Raw genomic sequence first — 19,803 nt, forward strand, 5'->3', positions numbered from 1 at the left:
CGTTTTCGCGCAGATTCCGGCTGACATCACAATTTTTCTTAACTGTTCCAAATGGCCAACAACATGCAAGCTGTCGGGAGTGTTCAGGCAAGCGTCCTCTAATATTAACAGCGCCTCCGAGACTTCCCGTGAGGTGCGATGAGGTCGCGGCTGCATTTCCTCGCATGATTATTCGTCGGAATCGTGGTCTTCATGGGCGCCCGTGACATCATTAATAATCTCTTGATCGGTCAGGAGACCACTCGTGGCGACACCATGATCAATCGCGATGTAGTCCTGAAAGGTCACATCTGTGGGAAGGACAGCTTTGAAAGTCGGGCAGTCATCGTCGGTGGACTCAGCTGACACCTCCTCGATGCCATCGTCAGCTACTGCTGCATGCTCGGGCCTCACAAAACCGCTGTGCCGAAAACAGTTGGCGATGACTTGCGGCGGAGTGTTTTTCCACACGTGGGCGATGATGTGCACTGCGCCGAGTAAGTCCACTTGATACAACTTTCCAGCTTCTGAGCATAGGATCATTCACTCTAGCAGGTGCTTGCGGTACTTCGACTTCACGTAGTGAATGATACCCTGGTCCATTGGCTGAAAAGCAGACGTAGTGTTGGGCGGCAAAAAAACTACTTGATGCTCTTCAGTTCGACTGTACAGTTATGGGCACTGCAGTTGTCAACAACCATAATTATCTTGCGGTCCTTCGACGTGAAGTGCCGGTCCAACTGCTGCAGCCAGCCGCGAAAAATGTCCGATGTCATCCATGCCTTCCTCGTCGCTGTGTACTCGACAGGAAGGCTTTTGACGTTCTTAAAACAACGTGGCTTAAGCGCCTTCACGACGACAAGTAGTGGCAAGCGCTCCGTGCCAGTCATATTGGTGGCAAGAAGCACAGTTATCCTTTGCTTGCACTTCTTGCCATCAATGCACGCGTCCCCTTTGAAAGTCACCGTCTTGTCGGGCAGAGCTCTGAAAAATAGAGCAGTTTGATCTGCATTGAACACGTCACGTGGTTCATATGCGGCGATGTGCTCCAGCAGCTTCACATTTCTCCACTCGGTGGTCACGTTTTCGTCAACACTGGCCTTTTCGCCGCACACACTCCTGAAGACAAGTTCGTGTCTCTCTCGAAACCTCGCAAACCACCCTTCTGACGCTTTGAACGATTCAATGTTCATCATTGCAGCATACTTCTCACCTTGCGCCATGATGAGAGGTCCGCTCAAAGGCAGATGCGCGTTGCGACAGTCAGTAATCCACCGGAGCAAAGCTTCTTCGAGCTGGGGATGAGCTGCGGTTCGCAACCGCTCTTTAGAGGCATGAAACTTCTTGCTTTCAAAGGCTTGTCGAATCTGTTGTTCATTTTTCACGTACGTTCCCAACGTGCTCCGCTTCACGTTGTACTTGGTCATAACCTGCTGTCGCGATTCGCCGTTCTTCAGTGCTTTCAAAATTTCCACATTAGTCGCCAAGTTCTTCGCGTCGTAGTTCTGCCGCTTTTTCGGCGTTGCCATCACTGTAGCGCGCGATGGTGGTGGCATGCAAATACAGTCACAATGAAAGAAAAAGAGAACTCCGCAAGAAGAGATGGTTCCGACACAACAACACAAGAGCAAATGGCATCGGAGGCGCTGAGTGGAGAAGAAGGAAGACGCCGACGTTCGGTGACGCTGCGATCGCCCCCACTAGTTGATGATGATGGCGATGCCACTCAGGTTTCGGTTTCACTCCAGTGGTGCCAGCGCTGCTTTATCACACTTTTGTGTAGCAGCAGCCGTCAGCATTTGTTCGAATTAGGCGGTGCGGAGCCGAATTCCAACGAAATAACGAAGGTTTCGTCCCATAGGTTACCGTATTTACACGATTGTAAGACGACCCTTTTTTTCAAATTTGACAATCCAATATTGGGGGGCCGTCCTAGAATCGAAATCGAACCATGTATTGTCATCTCGAATAGTTACCCGCTCAACCCAAAGCGCATAGTTTTCCGCGTGCTTATACAAAAGCTTTTCTTTTTTTAGCATCTACTGCGCGCATTACAAGTGTCTTTATGACGAGCACACGGCTCTTAAGGGAGCACCGGTAATCGATGGAAGAGCCGCCGTAGGGGGGTATTGGTAGTTGACGGAAGAGCTCCTTTTTGTGATACAATTTTCTAAGCGGGCGCGTCGCCGCGTGCTCCTGTCGCTTGTGTTCACGACCGGCTCTCTCGAGTCACTTCTGTCTGACATGAGTGCCGTAGGCTCGAAGAACACTCGGCGCTCGTTTACGGCAGCGTTTAAGCGGGCTGCTATTCTTCATGCGGAGGAAACCAACAACTGTGCAGCAGGACGGAAGTTCGGAATCGGTGAATGTGTGGTGAGGAAGTGGCGGCTTCAGCGCGAGGAAATTTTCTCGTGCGACTCCAAGCGCCGTGGCTTTCGCAGGCCGAAGTCTGGCCGCTTTTCGGAACTAGAGGCGAAGCTTGCGGCCTACTCACACTTGACGACGTGCTGTGGGACTGCAGCAGCAATGACGGCAGCAGCACCAGCGAGGACGACTCCAGCGACGATGAATAATCCTCCGCAACCACGTGAATAAATTTCCCTTTGTAAAATGCGCGTGTTCTTTTTTTTTTTTTTTTTTTGAGATGCGATTTTGAGGGGGTCGTCTTACATTCGAGTCGTCTTACAATCGTGTAAATACGGTAACATGCACTTTGGCCGGGACTAATAGAGCCGTCTGAATTATCCGAATTAACGGGTGTCAAATTAACGAGCTTTTACTGTATCACAATCAGTCTCAGCACTATCTCCTTAAATAAAAAAATATATAAGTATCAGAACCACAATCAGCCTCATTACTATCTCAACTTCAATCACAATAATCCCCTTCGAAAGCTTCGCCCCATAATTATCTTCAAGCAGCTTGAAATGCAGTGATTTTTTTTCTGTGTGGTACTTGAGCAGCTTCTCCTAAAAATAGGCAAGCGCTGAAATATTGTAGTCCGCCATCTGATTGAGCACTTCATGATTGGCACTTCATAAAGCGATGCAGCCATCTTCGGCTTGCACAGAACTTGTGAGGTAGGCCTAGCTCCCTTGACAGTCGCCCCCGCTTCCACTTGGGCCATCTCGGTCAATACGGTGTAACCCCTGCTTCGCACATCTTCGATGATCTTTACTAGCCGCACCTCCAGCTCGAGACAGGTGCCAGTCTTGGGGCTACGAAATGACCTACGGCGGCGGCGCGCGGTTTGTAGCTGTGTTTCTTCTTTCTCCACCATCGCACACAAACTCGTTCACATCGTGCAGTCTTCCCATTTAGCGATTTCCGAATTCCTAGGAGACAGCGATGATCTTAAGCTTTTGCTGTGGGGTGAAGGACAGCCACCGGGCGCTACTCATTGTGACAGACCAGATCTATTTAGGCTTGGCGAACGGGTCGAGATAACGAGTGGTACCAGCGAGGTGAAGAGTGCTCACACTCGGCGACTTTTTCTTGGCAGCTCCGTGGAAGCAACAAAACCGAAATACGTGCCAGCTACCGGGCCAAAAATTAGTACTTAAGTTTACTGATATCTCCTTGCTGAAATAGATACTGCTTTATTTACTATAAAACCCAAACGGTTGGGGAAGCTGCAGGTAAGATACAGGTATAGTTCACTTTGCAAAAATACCTTCCCTTTTTTTCTATTTTTTAGACAGCGCTACCTTTTCGGCAAGCCCTTTTCCAAAGTAACATGAGGTCCGTGAGGTAGGGGCATGTGGAGGGTCACCGTGTGGCCGCAAACATAAAAAAAAATGCTTGTTATGTGACACTGAGGTTTACACTGAACAATCGAATTGTCTGTCCTCAAAATGTTTTTCTAAATGCTCCAACGATGCAAACAAGTAAAACCAAAATTATCCGCCAGCTGCCGTACTACTTGTGGAGCAACACAAATTTGTGGAAACCACCATTGTTCGCTACATTGTTAATTAAGGGGCTTCATGGCACAACACTTATTGCTGTGAAGCAGCACTTTAAAAAAAACCCAACGTATTATCCACACCTCCACTTTGCCACTGAAATTATCGGGTTTCGGTGCGAATTATATGCACAAAAATACGGCCCTTTGCCAAGCTCTTGAGGGCTTAGCATTTTTATATGATCAGTCGCAGTACAGCGCTTGTGTTTGCGTCTTTTATGCGTGCATGTTTTGTGTCCCTCTGTGCGCTGCTTCTTCAAATATCTTGGCCTTTCATTTGATGCAAAAAAAAAATGACAACTGAAAGTTTTCGCGTTGGTACCCTTTTACAATCCTAAGATTCACACACACTAACTTGTAAGCTACGGCACATCACAGATCTTTTTTTCTTGCATCTATGCCTTTACAAAACACTTTTTTTGTAACTTTATGGCCTCTAAAGAAATTAGGACAGACTTTTTTTCAATAAATGACACTGAAGACAAATTCCTGTGGGGTCACACATATCCTTGACCTTTAAAGGGTTACAGTGCACTGTATATTTTACACAGCAGAAAAATAGCTCTAAACTGGCTCTCTCTAGCCCTGTTTGGATGTGAGACGAGAGGAAGCAGCGCTGCTGTGAAAACCAGTTTTATAATGCAAGGCACAAACTGAAACTGAGGACAAGGTGTCAGTTTTAGCTTGTTCCACTGCAATAGTCAGCAATGAATACCACGCAAAACAAGACAAACACAACTTGCAATTCTCACCTGCGAGGATGAAAGCAGGCCAGCTGCATAGTCAGGTGTCACAGGTGCCGCAGATGTTGTGGGAGTAGTCGGTGCCTCTTTGTCTTTTTTCTGCATCTCGGGTATTTCTTCTGCAAAGAGCAGAAAAAGCAAATGAAAGGAATGGATTACGCATGTGCTAAAATAGTTTCTTTGTATTATTTCTTCATAAAAAAACATGAACGCACTTGCAACCACCAATTTGTGCCGAACCAGAACCATCCGAAAGAGCCTACATACTGAATACGTCAAAAGATACAGTAGATAAATTCAGCTACAAACGACCAATAAAAAAAGGCCTCTAAATCGACCCCTGATAACACACCATTGTATGTGACAGGTAAGTGATACTATACCATATTCGCTCAAATCTTGTGCACTTTTCCAATAAACTTTGAGAAGTCTGCCCACACCAAGTTAAAAACACACACACACACATTTGTGATGTTCCCAGGAGTCTTACCACAAGAGGGGAAGATGCAGTGTTTTCTATACCAATGGTACATACAGTATAGACTGCTTATAACCTAAGTCGCGGGAGTCATGAATATCCGCACTATAAGCGGTATTGCACATAACCATCTTATGTAAATAAGCATCTTATGTCAAATAAGCATAAGTTCGAAAATAAGCATTACATGTCAAATAAAATAAACTCGCAAGTCAAATAAGCATCGTAAGACATGAAAGTACAGGTAAGTGTGTGTTAAAATTCCACATGAAAGAGCTCGGCTCAGTCTGCTGCCTGCACATTATTTGGTTGCTTTCAATGACAATTATTATATCAACATAACTGAGAATGCGTTCAGCCAACTGGCAGCTTATTCGAGCGATTTATGTATTCGGCTGTTGCACCTTTTGTAGTGTGCTGGTGTGCTAACGAGCAGGTGAGATGCCATTTCATTTCCCGCTTTTGTTTTCATGTTTTGAACAGTGCATGCCAAGAGCAGAACACTCGTGCATAATTGGTTGCTAAAGTTTTCATAGTTCGTCAACTCACAGATTAGAATCTTGTCACATCGGGCTTTCCATAATGGTGTTACGAAAAGTGTATAAGTACTAAAGGCAGACAACTCTTAGAGAACCAGTAGTTTTTGTTTTTTGCCTTTAGTGCCTCTTAAAGAGTAAACAAACGATCATTAGACGCATAAAACTTGCATGACCTACTGTGATTTCAGGTATCAGCAGCATGACATGGCTTTTTCTGTGCCATGGGCGCGCGCAGCTTGTGATGCAGATTGACGAGTCGGCAACACGACCAATGACTATGCCATCAAGGTATAACATGGTACATAACACGATATAATGGTATAACACAATACATAACGTGGTTTAAATGTTCATTTTAATCAAATCCTTCATATATCGAAGTATTTATCTCATTATAACATCATGCCATGGAACACCGGATATTTTTTTTACGTCAGCATAATAAATTTGGCAGATCCCACGTACCTAGGAATTGACGTAACGCGAAGCATGCGGAGGAATGGTTACCGTGTTGCAATTATTTTATTGAGCGACACGTCCTGAAAAGACGCTAATTATATGTACAAATGTTGCATGCACATACAAATGTTGAAAAGTTGCGGATGTTTATATAACCAGTTGTTTGCACTTGCGCTGCGATGCCAACTGGAACAAGCGATTAGCAACGCCAGAAGCTGATATGAAGCGCTGATGCTTGCGAGCATGCTGGCCCTAGACACTGCTACGTTAATCAACTTCAGCGCATGGCAACTAACTACAATTGACGTTAACACGACATTGGTAATGTTTATAAAATTGGGTAGGCAGCACTGCAACCATTATTGATGTTTCACGAAGATTACCGCCTATTTGAAAAGTAGTTCCCAGACCTGGCGTAGCTCTTTGGTAAAATGCTTCATTGCCACGCAGAATGCTCGGGTTCGATTCCAGTTGGGACCCTGACATTTATTATTCGCATTTGCCAGGTCAAGGCCACCGATATCAGGTATTTCTTAACGCTCGCACGTTAAAATTGCCCAAGTGTGTTCTCGCCATTCCTGGGTGTCAATCACCTGTGGTACATACCCACATATAAGCGGCACATATCCGCCCGTGAGAATGTGCCACTGTCTGGCAGGAAGTGTTTGACGACGTACGCGATAGAATTGTGACGTTATTTATGTCTTAACCAGCGTGTCATATTCGTCCAACCATCTTACCTTCCCATGCTAATTTTGGTTCACGCCAAGTTAGGCGGGTGACAACTAGAGCACCCAAACGTAAGCGGCTAGATAGATAGATAGATACGCTCAAAGTCTCCAAAGTTCGCTAAGTAGTAGTAAACAACTTTATTATGTTTGCTATAGAGCACCCAAACTTAAGCGGCTAGATAGATAGATAGATAGATACGCTCGAAGTCTCCAAAGTTCGCTAAGTAGTAGTAAACAACTTTATTATGTTTGCTAAGAAATGCTTTGCATTTAAAAGCATGCAAACCCAGAACTTCACAATAACAAAGTTTCGTTACTGCCTCAAAGAAAGAATACAATTGAATCTTCAGCAAGCGCCAATGGTCAAAGTACAGTAGATTTTCATTCAACAAAACCTGAAGGGACTAGGAAAACATGTTTCACTTAACAGGGGTTCCGTTCACTGAGAAATGAATAAGGCTGTAGTATTCAGGGACAACACTAATCATATCAGAGGCAGTTGTTCCATTTAAGCAGCCGTTCCATTTGACGAATTTCCATTTACTGAGAGTCAGCTGTATGTGACATTAGCAAACACATTTTTTCAATCATGTGCTGTAGAACACAGAGCCAAAGTGGAGCAGTGTATTTTACCACTGCAGTGTGGGCGAGGGGGCAAGAAGGAACTTGAATGCTCTTTTTCTCACCTGCAGTATAGGGGAAATGGACAACATGCAGGCAGGTACGTTAACAAAACTTACCACTCACTTTATGCAGAAATACAGTTTCATATATTGAATGCACATGTCTTACGCAAGAGCCCAATTACGAGTTTTCTTTTTGTCACTTTGAGTCAAGTGATAAGCCTATGCAACCCTAAGTGTGGTAGTAGCAAGTGTAGTGAGCTCTCACCCATCTTCCGAGCCATGTCAATCATTCAGGAAGTAACGTTTACCACACGCCCTGCATCATTGTTTTTGATCAGTGGGCAGACACAAACTTACCCGTAGGTTTCTTCCGCCGTTTTGCATCCCTTCCGTAACCAAGTGGTTGCTCATTGATATCCAGCAGCTGCACACAGAAATAACAGAGCAATTTTTACAAGTTGCATCCACTACTTCAAACTGCTTCTAAAAGCAACATTTTAAGGCACAGCATTCACTCAATTTTAATACGCAAAACTTCTTCCCCAAAATGTGCAAGAGCACAACATGTGCATTAACCTAGGGTAAAGAAATGCGAAATTCAATACTAGTTGGTTCTGAAATCTCTCCCTCTTCAGTCTGGGGGGAGGGGGCGTGATCTTTAAGAAAGGGAAATTGAAAGCAAAGTGAACCCCAAACCTGTCTGCAGCTAAGTGCGACACCTGAGCAGTAGTTCACAAGGGAAAAAATGAGGAAAAATTAAAAGAGACAAAGAAAGATGTTGAGAAAAAGTAAATGTTAAGGAGATGCTCACTGGATTTCGTGGCTATAACATGTTACATTACGTAAAATACATTGTTTTACTATTTACTAATTATAAAAGTTACTACACTCTAGTTATACAAGCCAGAATAAAAAGCTTTTAAACTTTAGATGAACTCATGTGAGGGTAATATGTTCATTTAACTTCAAAATAGAGCTTTGCGACAGCCCATGCTTCCAGGTTTACCCTGCCTGCCACACAAATCGGCCTTTCAAAACTCTCTGTTGCACATCCATGCGGCCTGTAACGTCAAAAAAAGATTAATTGTGTACCAATCATCTTCTTTCTCTTAATCTGAGGCTCTAAAAGAACCTGCACAGCTAATTTTTTTAAAGGACCCATTTTGACATGTCCCCTTTTCCCACGCACTTGCACACAACATGGGCAGAGCAGACAAAGAGACAATTCAGAGCATGCAAGTGGAAACTGAACTGGCCACAATTGGCCACTGTGATGCTGGTGGCACATTGGTGCAGTAGGCAGTCGCACTACCTGTAGATGCTTAACCTTTCCTGTTGGATGTGACTAGGGGTTTGGGAGAGACCTTCATCCCACTGTGGACATCGAATGGGCTGACGATTATGACGGTGAAAGCCGTCTCGATCACGCAATTAAGCGTATCTTGTTAACATCAATGTAATGGCAGTTACTGCACTGCAAACTTGTGTATGCATGCTCATAGTCAGCAAGTTAGACTACAGTGGTCACTCACCTTGATGCCGCCATCTTTTTTGTTCCCCAGAGGCTTGGTGAGAGACCGACTGAGCGGAGTACCGGAACTGAGACGGTTGCCACTAGTGGGCGTCTTGAAGCCACCGGTTGGCACACGACTTGGGATACCTCGCAGAGGGCCTGAAATGTGCCCCCGAAATTAGGGTCCAAACAGACAAAAATATACTTGATGATCCTTAACCCTCTAACCTTGTGGCTGTCACTCCCAAGGTCAGTCATTTACTCATCCCCGACAGCAGGCCTGTATCCAGGATTTTTTTTTTTTCTTTTGGGAGGGGAGGGAACAATTGTTGGAAACCTTGAAAAACACCTATTACTTATTCTGGGTAGAACCTTCCCTTTATCCAAATTTTGGGGATCCCTGGCCTCAAGCCCCGCTCTTCTTTTTGGCTCCGAAACTGCCCCACACACCCACCCATATCCCAGAGTTCTGTATGCATGCAACTTTACATCTAAAGCAAGCGTCAGGGGTTGAGGATCCACACAGTGGAACTCAAAAGAAAACTCATAAATGCACTGTTGTCAAAGCCGACATAAGTTTGGCCAAGGTCCTCATGGTGTCACAGACAACGAACAGAAACTATCAAGCATCACAAGCTAACATTAAATTCCAAGAACCAGCCTCAAGGTGCTTGCCTCTAATGTCATGTTATTCTCAAGGTGCTTGCCTCTAATGTCATGTTATTATTCACATGTAACCCCCATGGGTCAATAACAGTTATTTTCACATGAATTACAATGATACGGCAACTGTCTCAACTAGCACAGAGATTGCTGCTCTCAGCATCTAATAAGGGTGGCTTTTTTCACATTCTTAACATCCGATTAAATAACAGAAACTGGAGTAATTATGTGCATTAGCAATCTTCAAATCAAACCCTTTTGCAATTAAAAATGTACACTGCAGTTCTGAAAAAAATAAAAAGCTTCACAGTTAAGAAAAAATACCTCAAGGAAGACAATTATTTTTCATCATAATGTGCAACATACACAGAAAATAAAGATACTGTTACGGGGAATAAAGTATACACTGGCGAGCAAATGCGTACTGGCGAATATCTGGCGAGCAAATGCGTACAACGCTGCTGCAGTCTGAGCACGTTCACGTTCAGCACTTCGTCGTCGTCATCCTCAGGCATCTACTTAACCCGTGACATTACCCGCAAGCGGCAGAAGCACCGTCCCGGTGCGATCGATTCTCGAGGCGTGAGTAGTATGGTTTAAGCCGTGAGACGTGCACTATATCGGTCGGGAATGAAGCTGGTACTGACGTGGTATAGAGTGGAGCTATCTTATAGGTCACGCTGGTGACCTTGCGTATGATGCGGTAGGGGCCAACGTAACGGGACATCAGTTTTTTGCAGGGACTAACACGATGTGATGGTAACCACAGCAAGACGAGCGACCCCGGAGAGTACTGTACGTCGCGGTGCCGGCGATCGTAAGCACTCTTTTGGTTAAGCTGCGAGGCACATAAACGATCCCGGGCGACTTGGCGGGCGATGTCAGCTCGGGCCAGGGCATCACGAGCATAAGCAGTCGATGAGGGGGCATCAGATTGGAGCACGGTGTCCATGTGCAAAGGCGGGTCATAACCAAACAGTAGGTAAAAAGGTGAAAATCCAGCTGTATCATGTCGTGAACTGTTGTTTGCGAAGGTAACGAAAGGTAAGTGGATGTCCCAATCTTTGTGATCCTTGGAGACGTACATCGCTAACATATTCGTCAGGGTACGGTTGAGGCGTTCCGTGAGGCCGTTGGTTTGCGGATGGTATGCTGTAGTGAACTTGTGGTGGGTAGAACAGGATCGCAGGAGCTCGTCGACTACTTTAGATAGAAAACAGCTGCCGCGGTCGGTGATCAACTGACGAGGAACACCATGACGCAGAATGATGTCATAAAGAAGGAAATCGGCTACATCAGTAGTGCAGATGGTGGGGAGGGCGCGTGTAACGGCATACCGCGTTGCGTAGTCGGTAGCAATAGCAATCCACTTATTACCAGTGGCCGACACGGGAAAAGGTCCTAGAAGATCAAGGCCGACTCGGAAAAATGGCTCATCTGGTGCTTCAATGGGCTGGAGGGTACCAGCAGGTCCCGGAGCAGGTGTCTTGCGGCGCTGGCAGAGGTCGCATGTCGCAACGTACTGTCGCACTGAACGATAGAGGCCAGGCCAAAAGAATCGGCGGCGAATGCGGTCATACGTGCGTGACACCCCTAGGTGTCCGGCGGAGGGGACATCATTGAGCTGGGCCAAAACGTCTGAGCGAAGATGCACAGGAACAACGAGTAAAAGCTCAGCACCATCAGGGCGGGTGTTGTAGCGGTGCAAGATGTCGTTGTGAAGAACGATTAGTTGTAAGGAGTGGTCAGGGTGGGGAGAGTGCAGACCATTGACAATAGCACGCAAAGAGGGGTCGCGGCGTTGTTCAGTAGCTATGTCTGTGAAGTCGGTAATTGAAAGAACGAAGGCCTCTAGTCCATCTTCCATGGTGTCAGGGGGATCGACTGGGTAACGGGACAAGCAGTCGGCATTCTTGTGAAGTTGTCCGGATTTATAGGATACGGAAAAAGTGTACTCTTGTAAGCGCAGCGCCCAGCGACCAAGGCGTCCCATAGGATCCTTGAGTGAGGAGAGCCAGCAAAGCGCATGGTGGTCCGTAATAACTGAGAATGGTCGGACATACAGGTACGGTCGGAATTTCGCAATGGCCCAGACGAGAGCTAAACACTCGCGTTCTGTGATCGAATAATTTTGTTCCGAGCGCGACAACAGTCGGCTTGCATACGCGACGACACGGTGCATGCCTTGTTGCCGCTGCGCCAGCGCTGCACCTATGCCGTGGCCACTGCCGTCAGTACGAAGCTCCGTGGCGGCAGATGGGTTGAAGTGTGCTAGGACTGGTGAATTGGTGAGAATGTCAACAAGCGACGAGAAGGCGTTTGCTTGCTGTTGGCCCCAGGTGAATGCGACATCCGTTTTGAGGAGGCAGGTTAGAGGACGGGCTACTTCAGCAAACTTCTCGACAAAACGACAGAAATAGGAGCACAGTCCCAGAAAACTTCGGACGTCCTTGGCTGAGCGGGGTGTGGGGAAGTCGCGAACTGCTCGGACTTTCGCAGGGTCTGTTTGAACGCCCGCAGCGTTAACAAGATGGCCGGGTACGCAGATTTGGCGCTGCCCAAAGCGGCATTAGGACGAGTTAAGTTGCAAGTTGGCACGTCAGAAAACATTAAGCACTGTGGACAGACGGGTAAGATGGTCGTCGAAAGGAGTCGAAAAAACAATAACGTTGTCAAGATAGCAGAAGCAGATGGTCCAATTCATGCCTCGAAGGAGAGAGTCCATCATGCGCTCAAAAGTCGCAGGGTCATTGCATAATCCAAAAGACATCATCTTCAACTGATGAAGTCCATCAGGAGTCACGAAGGCCGTCTTCTCTCTGTCGTCCACAGCAATCTGCCAGTAGCCTCAGCGAAGGTCTATTGAAGAGAAATATTTGGCTCCGTGCTAGCAATCGAGTGCATCATCTATGCGCGGTAGGGGATAGACATCTTTCTTGGTAATATGGTTGAGATGGCGGTAATCAACACAGAATCTCCAGCTATTGTCCTTCTTTTTAACAAGTACAAAGGGTGAGGACCAGGGACTAGATGAGGGTTCGATTATGCGCTTATGAAGCATTTTATCGACTTCTCGCTGTATAATAGCACGCTCCAGGGCTGACACACGATAGGGTCGTTGGCGAATGGGTCGAGCGTCACTGGTGTCGATGCGATGGGTTACCACGGATGTCTGGCCCAAATTACGGTCACCGCAGTCAAAGATGTCCTGATAAGAAGCAAGCACACGGCAGAAAGCAGAGACTTGTTCAGAGGTGACCTTGTCAGATAGCATTGGCTTTAAAAGGTCGGAACAAGAACGTGACGAGAGCGACGTTGATGAAAAATCGGGTGGCGAATCGGTGGTTAGGGCGGAAACTGTGTGGTCGACCAGTGGTGTCAGATGTGCAAGTGACATGCCGCGAGGAATAACTTGCGCTGAGAAGCCAAAATTGAGGACGGGAAATGAAGTTCGGTTGTCCTTAACGGTAACCACCGTGTTGGGGAGTGCAACATTACGTGTCATGGCCATGTCATAAATTGGGGCAGCAACATAATCACCATCGGGTACTGGAGGATATGGCGAGAGTTGGACTTGGACTGCGGCTTGCGGCGGAAGTCTGAGGAAATCGACAGAGCGTAGACGAGGTGGGCTAGTAGAGACGGTCTCTGAAAAGAATGGTAGTTCGAGTAGAAGAAGACCTTTGAAACAGTCCATGAGCGCAGCGTGATGATGATGATATGAGGTTTAACGTCCCAAAACCACCATATGATTATGCGAGACGCCGTAGTGGAGGGCTCCGGAAATTTCGACCACCTGGGGTTCTTTAACGTGCACCCAAATCTGAGCACACAGGCCTACAACATTTCCGCCTCCATCGGAAATGCAGCGCAGCGTGTGAAGTCAGAAAGTCGAGTCCAAAGATGAGGTCATGAGGGCAATTTTCCAATACAGCGAACAGAACTGAAGTTTGATGCTCAGAAATCGTTAATCGTGCAGTGCACATTCCATGCACAGAAGGAGTACTCCCATCCGCTGTACGAACGGTAGGTGCAATCGCAGGCGTCAGAACTTTTTGGAGGCGGTGGCGGAGGTCTGAGCTCATCACAGATATTTGTGCACCGGTATCAATAAGAGCAGTTACAGGTAAACCATCAACGAGAATTGTAAGAAGGTTGCACCGCTGGTCGGGAGTAATCAGAGGATTCGCAGTCCGAGTCGTGTATGCAGCGTCACCTCCGGGGGCTGCACTGGCTAGTTTTCCGAGCGACCGTCGTAGGAAGACCGAGAACGGCGGGGTTGGAGCGAGCGGGACTGACGACGCAGGGGCGATGGCGAGCGGCTGGTCCGACGTTCTGGATTATGCTCTGCACCTGTCTCAGCCCGGTAGGACGGGGCATAAGGTGCACATTCGGAGCGAGGCCCTCAATCATAGAAGCTCGGTCAAGGTGATGAGGTCCAACGGCTGCGTCAATGGCGAGCGATGTGTCCTATCCGATGGCACGTGAAACATATGGGCCGATCATCATGAGTGCGCCATTCAGCTGAGTTTCGTCGTGGCGCGAACGTGCGGTTCGGAATGGCAGCCGCAACGACTGGAGTCGAGCTGGAAGTAGCAGGGGCATTTTGATGAGGTGGCGAAATGCCCATATTCGCGATCTCTTGGTGAACCACGGCCTTTATCATTGAAACAGCATCGAGGTTGTGTCCTGGCGAGCTGACGCTAGACATAGCTGGTGCCATAGCCTCGAGTTCCCGACGGACTATTCTGGTGACGTTTTTCGGCGCTGGTGGTTGATGTAGTGTGGGCAAATCTTCGCAAGAGGGCGTAGCCGCCGTGTTGGGAAGGCGGTCAAATCGGTGAACTATGCGCCTACTTTTTGCCTGTTCTAAGCAACGATATGCTTCGATGACCGACTACACCGTCGAGCAGTCCTTGCACAGGAGAAAATTGAAGGCGTCATCGGCAATTCCTTTCAGGATGTGTCCGACTTTGTCCTCGTCGAGCATGTCCTTGTCGACCTTGCGGCACAAAGCCAACACGTCCTGGATGTACGCGATGTACGGCTCTGTGAATGTCTGGGCACAAGTCGAAAGCTCTTTCTTTGCGGCCACTTAACGTCCGATGGGTTTCCCAAATAGATAGCACAATATCTGCTTACAGACGTCCCAGCTAGTCAACTCTTCTTGATGTGTCTCGTACCAGAGTTTTGCCGTGCCATGCAAGTAGAAGATGATGTTCGCCAACATAAACGTCGGATCCCAATGGTTGCTGCTGCTGACGCGCTCATATAGAACCAGCCAGTCATCGACGTCTATGCCACTTGTGCTGTTGAATGGGCCTGGGTCACGAGGTTGTACCACAACGATCGGTTGCGGGGCTGACGGACCTTGTTGACATTGAGTAGCCTGGTCAGTCATCGTGGTAGCTGCAATGCGCCGTCCGCTGCGAAGATCCAGCTCCTTGGGCTGTATAGCGAGTGGTACCGTAATTACTCGAATCTAACGCGCACCTTTTTTCCGGTTAAGCGAGTTCATAAATCACATGCGCGTTAGAATCGAGTACGAACAAAAATTACGGTCAATCTATTGCCATCGGCAAATCCAAAATGGCCGCCCCCTATGTGCGTCGGCATGGCACGTTGGCCATTTCTGCCTATGTGTTTCCCATGTGCGGCACTACGTACGTGTGCTGAGGAGTTCGTCATCTAGTAGTGCATTAGCATCGACAGTGTGGAAGGGCCGACTCCAAAAACTTGAGTGCACCACGATGCCGCTTTTAAAAGAAAAGTCATCGCGTGTGCAGAAACGGACGGAAATCGGGCCGCATCGCGGTCGTTCGCAGTTCCCGAAACGTGCGTGCGGGACCGGCGGAAACAAAAGCAGGAGATTGTCAACAGCAAAGCTTCACGCAAAGGCTTCAGTGGACTACAGCAGGGTCGGTTTCCGCAAATTAAAGAGCTGCTCGGCGAGTATGTGCTTGAGCAGCGAGCGGCACAGTGGCCCGTGACGACAGAACTGCTCCAAGTGCGGGCTATGCAATTAGTCTTAGAAAACGGTCTAATGCGGAGCCAGTTTAAAGTGAGCAGGTGCTAGCTAACTAACTTTATGAAGAGGAAAGGCTTTTTCCTCCGAAGGGGAACATGCATATGCGAAAAGTTTTGCGGAGGAGTACGATGAAAAGCTTCACAGTTTTTAGAGGTTCGTCCTAAACTTGCGGTGCAACAATGGCTACCTGCTTGGGCAAATCGGGAATGCCGATCAGACGGCTCTTTACTTCGACATGCCTGGCACCACAACCGTCGAGAAGAAGGGGGCGAAGCAAGTTCGCGTGCTGACATCGGTCCACGGTAAAACTACAGTGACGGCAATGCTCTGTTACACGTCAGATGGGCACAAGCTTCGCCCGTACCTCATATTTAAATAGAAGACGCTCCCGAAAGGAGTCGTTTTTTCGAGTGGTGTGATCGTGCGGGCTAGCGAGAAAAATGGGTGCGCGTTGCAATCGGTGTCTTACGGTTTTTTTTTTTTTTCGCGGTGGAAATCGGGTGCGCGTTACAATCGAGGGCGCGGTAGAATCGAGTAAATACGGTACCCCGACACCTCCACCAATGATGTTACGGGGAATAAAGTATACACTGGCGAGCAAATGCATACTGGCGAATATACTGGCGAGCAAATGCGTACAACGCTGCTGCAGTCTGAGCACGTTCACGTTCAGCACTTCGTCGTCGTCATCCTCAGGCATCTACTTAGCTTGTGACAATAATCAATGGACAAACATTTGTAGAAACCATTTTGGTGACACGTATGCTGTATCCGATAAGACACAAGAAATGGACTTTAAACCAAGCCATTTGTGTGAAAGGTGCATGTACATTTCTCATCAAACAGAGAATGAAGGTGCACGTTAATTTACTCAAACACCCGACAACCCATCCTCAGTACAGAAACCCAAATTTTCTGCACATTTATGAGGCAACAACTGGGCTAGCTTGTATCAATTTGCAAAGTGTTCTATGGGCTGTTGAGTTATCGTTGTACGGTGCAGCACGCATCTCCTCCATATTTGAATTTTCACTGGGACAATAACTTCATACTACACTAAAATCTAAATATAACAAGCCTGGTTATAACAAAAGAATAGTAGTAACGAAGTAAATTAAATATAGTCTTTCAATCGATACAGTGTTAGTAATAAACCATTACAACAAACGTTTGAATATAAAAAATGCATTTTAATGTAGGATGCAACTTTGTTGTAATAAACTATGAGTGTACAGTAAAACCCCGTTAATTAAGACTTCATAAACTAAAGAGAATGTCTGAATTAACCGAGGGTGCAAATTATCACGAGTACGAACAGAACCCTTGAAAAATGTCTCCTACACCATCAGACTCTTATTTCTTAAAAAAGTCTGTGATCGCGGTTTGTTTCACGGACACTATTCGCGACAAAGTCACAATTTTGCCAAGTTCTTGCAGGTGGCTTAGTCGGCGCACAATGTCCAAGGAAAGCAGGCATATGTCCTCCAAAACGGCCAACGAATGCGCAGCCTCCGTCATAGTGTGGCGTGGACGCTCGTCAGCATCACTTACATCTTCGTCAGCTGATTTCCCTCCGCCGTCCATGATTTCGGCGAAAAAATCGCTGTCGGTCACTGTGCCGGCCACGGCAACATCGCCATCAATTGCGAAGTTATTGCCCAGGGACACATCAGCTGGCATGATGCTCACATAGCGGCCGTCTTGCTCTTCGCCAGTTTTCTCATCGGCCACTGCCCCCGGATCAGCAGCGTCTAGCACGAAGCCACTATGCCTAAAGCAGTTTGCGACTGCTGCTAGCGGCGCATTCTTACACACGTATGTCAGCATATGGATTGCGCTTAGCAGGCATACTTCGTACTGCTTGCCTGACTCCATGCAGAGCAACATCCGCTCGAGTACCTGCTGTCGACAGCGGTATTTCAGGAACTATAGGGTTCCCTGTTCCATCGGTTGCAGGGAAGCCGTTGTGTTCGGAGGCAGGAATAGAAGTTCAATGTTCTCGAGCCCAAACACCTTCGTGTGTGCACTACAGTTGTATAGCAGGAACAACACCTTTTGAGCCTTGGCCGCAAAGCGGCGGTCAAGCTGATTCAGCTAGGCTTGAGAGAGTTCGGCAGTCATCCCAAGCCTTTCTGTTGAACCGGTAGTCGACAGGCAGCTGCTTAATATTCTTCAGACATCTTTGCTTCGCAGCCTTCCCGATCACCAGCAGCGGCAGCCGCTCTGTGCCGGTTATGTTAGGGAGCCAGAAGAACTGTCACACGCTCTTTACTTCGTTTTCCACCGACACACGGGTGCCCCTTAAACGCGATTGTCTTTTCAGGCAGAGCCTTATGGAACAGCTATGTCTCATCAGCATTGAAATGTTGCACGGCTCGTACCTAGAAAGGTGCGCAGATAGTCCAGACCGCCAGTCCTGTGCAACACTTTCGTCAACTGCACCTCTCTTCACCACACACGTTGCGGAACACCAGCCTGTGTCGCTTCTTGAAGTGGTCGAACCAGCCTGCCGATGCATTGAAGAAGTCAATGTTCATGGTCACTGTGAACTTCTCTGCTTGTGCGCAGATAAGGGGGCCGCTCAAGGGCAAACGTGCATCGCGTGAAACGGCAATCCAGCGCAACAGCGCTTCTTCTAGCTTGGGCTGCGCTGCCCTTCGAAGCTTCTTCCTTTGGTCACGAAACATGTCTTCGTCATATGCTTGCATAATCTGCTCTTCGTTCTTCATGTACGTGGTCAGCGAGCTTTTCTTCACATTGAACTTTTTCATCACTTCTTTTCGAGATGCTTCCGCTTGCAACGCCTTCAATATTTTCACCTTCGCAGCCAAATCCTTTGCTTCGTACTTCGCCCTCTTCGCTTCAGAAGTTGGGGCAGTTGGGGCCGCAGGAGACGGAGAGGAAGCCAACCCGCGTTGCTCGCGCAGTGGTCACGCGCGCGTGTGCCAAGTAGAGAACACAAATACACACACAAAAAAAATGCACGGTGATAAAACACGGTGATAAACACGGATTTCGTGCACGGTGATGCACGAAATAAAAACCGGCAAACTTTTCAAAAAATAGCTAACAGTAAGACTGCAGATAGCACTGATCACATACAGATAAATAATGTAGAGCCCACTAGAGGTGAGCAATCCAACTCAACCGTTACGCAGATGTGTCCGACGCGTGAGAAAAAAGGAAAGGCGAATTCGTAGGTTGCTTGTTGCTGATTACAGTAGCGATTCCCTGCCTTCCATATTGGTTGTTAAAACCACCGTGTGGTTTGTTTGTTTTTTTCCGGGGGGGGGGGGGGGGGGTGTGTCTTTGAGATGTACCACCCATGGACGAAGTTTTGAATCTGAGGCTGCAATCTAATCCCAAAGTTGTTTAGGTGCGCTGTTGATTTGGCCAGCAGAATCCGCTGCTGCTTCCCCGTCGTGTCTCGATCGCGGTCGAGCGTTCAAATTAAACGAAGGGCGGCCACATTTGTTCGAATTAATGAGTTTTCAGTCACAGAACAATGTATATTTTAGACGGGACCAGACGCTGTGGCCGAATTAACCGAAATTCCGAATTAACGGGGGTCAAATTAACGAGATTTTGCTGTATATGCAACCATTATCGCTTACACAGCCACGCTGTAAAGTTATCAAGAAAGAGTAAGGTGGCATGTACAGCTATAATAGGTTGCTGCATTATGTGGAACCTTACTTGAATCGTTCATGTTCTTTGTCAGCCCTCGACACCTAATTGGCACAGATGAAGACGATGTGTTCCGCTTGGCATTCGACAAGGCGTCTTGTGCTGAAATAAAAAAATAAAAGACGTCAGAAAATATAAACGCAACATCCAGCCAGTTGACATAGCCCCGAGAGTCAAAGAAATGCCGCCACCAGACCAGTCAGTCTCTCAACATAAACACAATATATCAAACCATGTAAAAGATAGACGCCTTTTATATGGTGTTCTCATGCCTGTCTAGCCTTGTCTTGTACGTCAAAGAATCAAAAGATGTCATATTCATTAGGCACGGCCTCCAAGAGTGTTGGTGTAATAATTTTGGAGTTCGTGTGTTAGGCAACCTTTCTATTACAT

At 47.3% G+C, this 19,803-nt stretch overlaps 1 protein-coding gene across 2 annotated transcripts in view; it reads right to left on the reverse strand.

Annotated features, from left to right (window-relative positions):
* Positions 1 to 19,803, reverse strand: part of Nelf-A (Negative elongation factor A) — a 63,927-nt gene that overhangs the window by 35,201 nt on the left and 8,923 nt on the right. For both annotated transcript variants that reach the window (XM_037421703.2, XM_075887214.1), the window contains exons 4-7: positions 19,420 to 19,512; positions 9,052 to 9,191; positions 7,877 to 7,943; positions 4,696 to 4,805 (exon numbers count right to left, since the gene is read on the reverse strand). In XM_037421703.2, coding sequence (XP_037277600.2) covers positions 4,696 to 4,805; positions 7,877 to 7,943; positions 9,052 to 9,191; positions 19,420 to 19,512 — 410 coding nt within the window. The remainder of the gene's footprint in view (positions 1 to 4,695; positions 4,806 to 7,876; positions 7,944 to 9,051; positions 9,192 to 19,419; positions 19,513 to 19,803) is intronic.

Source organism: Rhipicephalus microplus, chromosome 2 (assembly GCF_043290135.1).
Source record: "Rhipicephalus microplus isolate Deutch F79 chromosome 2, USDA_Rmic, whole genome shotgun sequence".
In the NCBI taxonomy this organism is placed as follows: Eukaryota; Metazoa; Arthropoda; class Arachnida; order Ixodida; family Ixodidae; genus Rhipicephalus; species Rhipicephalus microplus.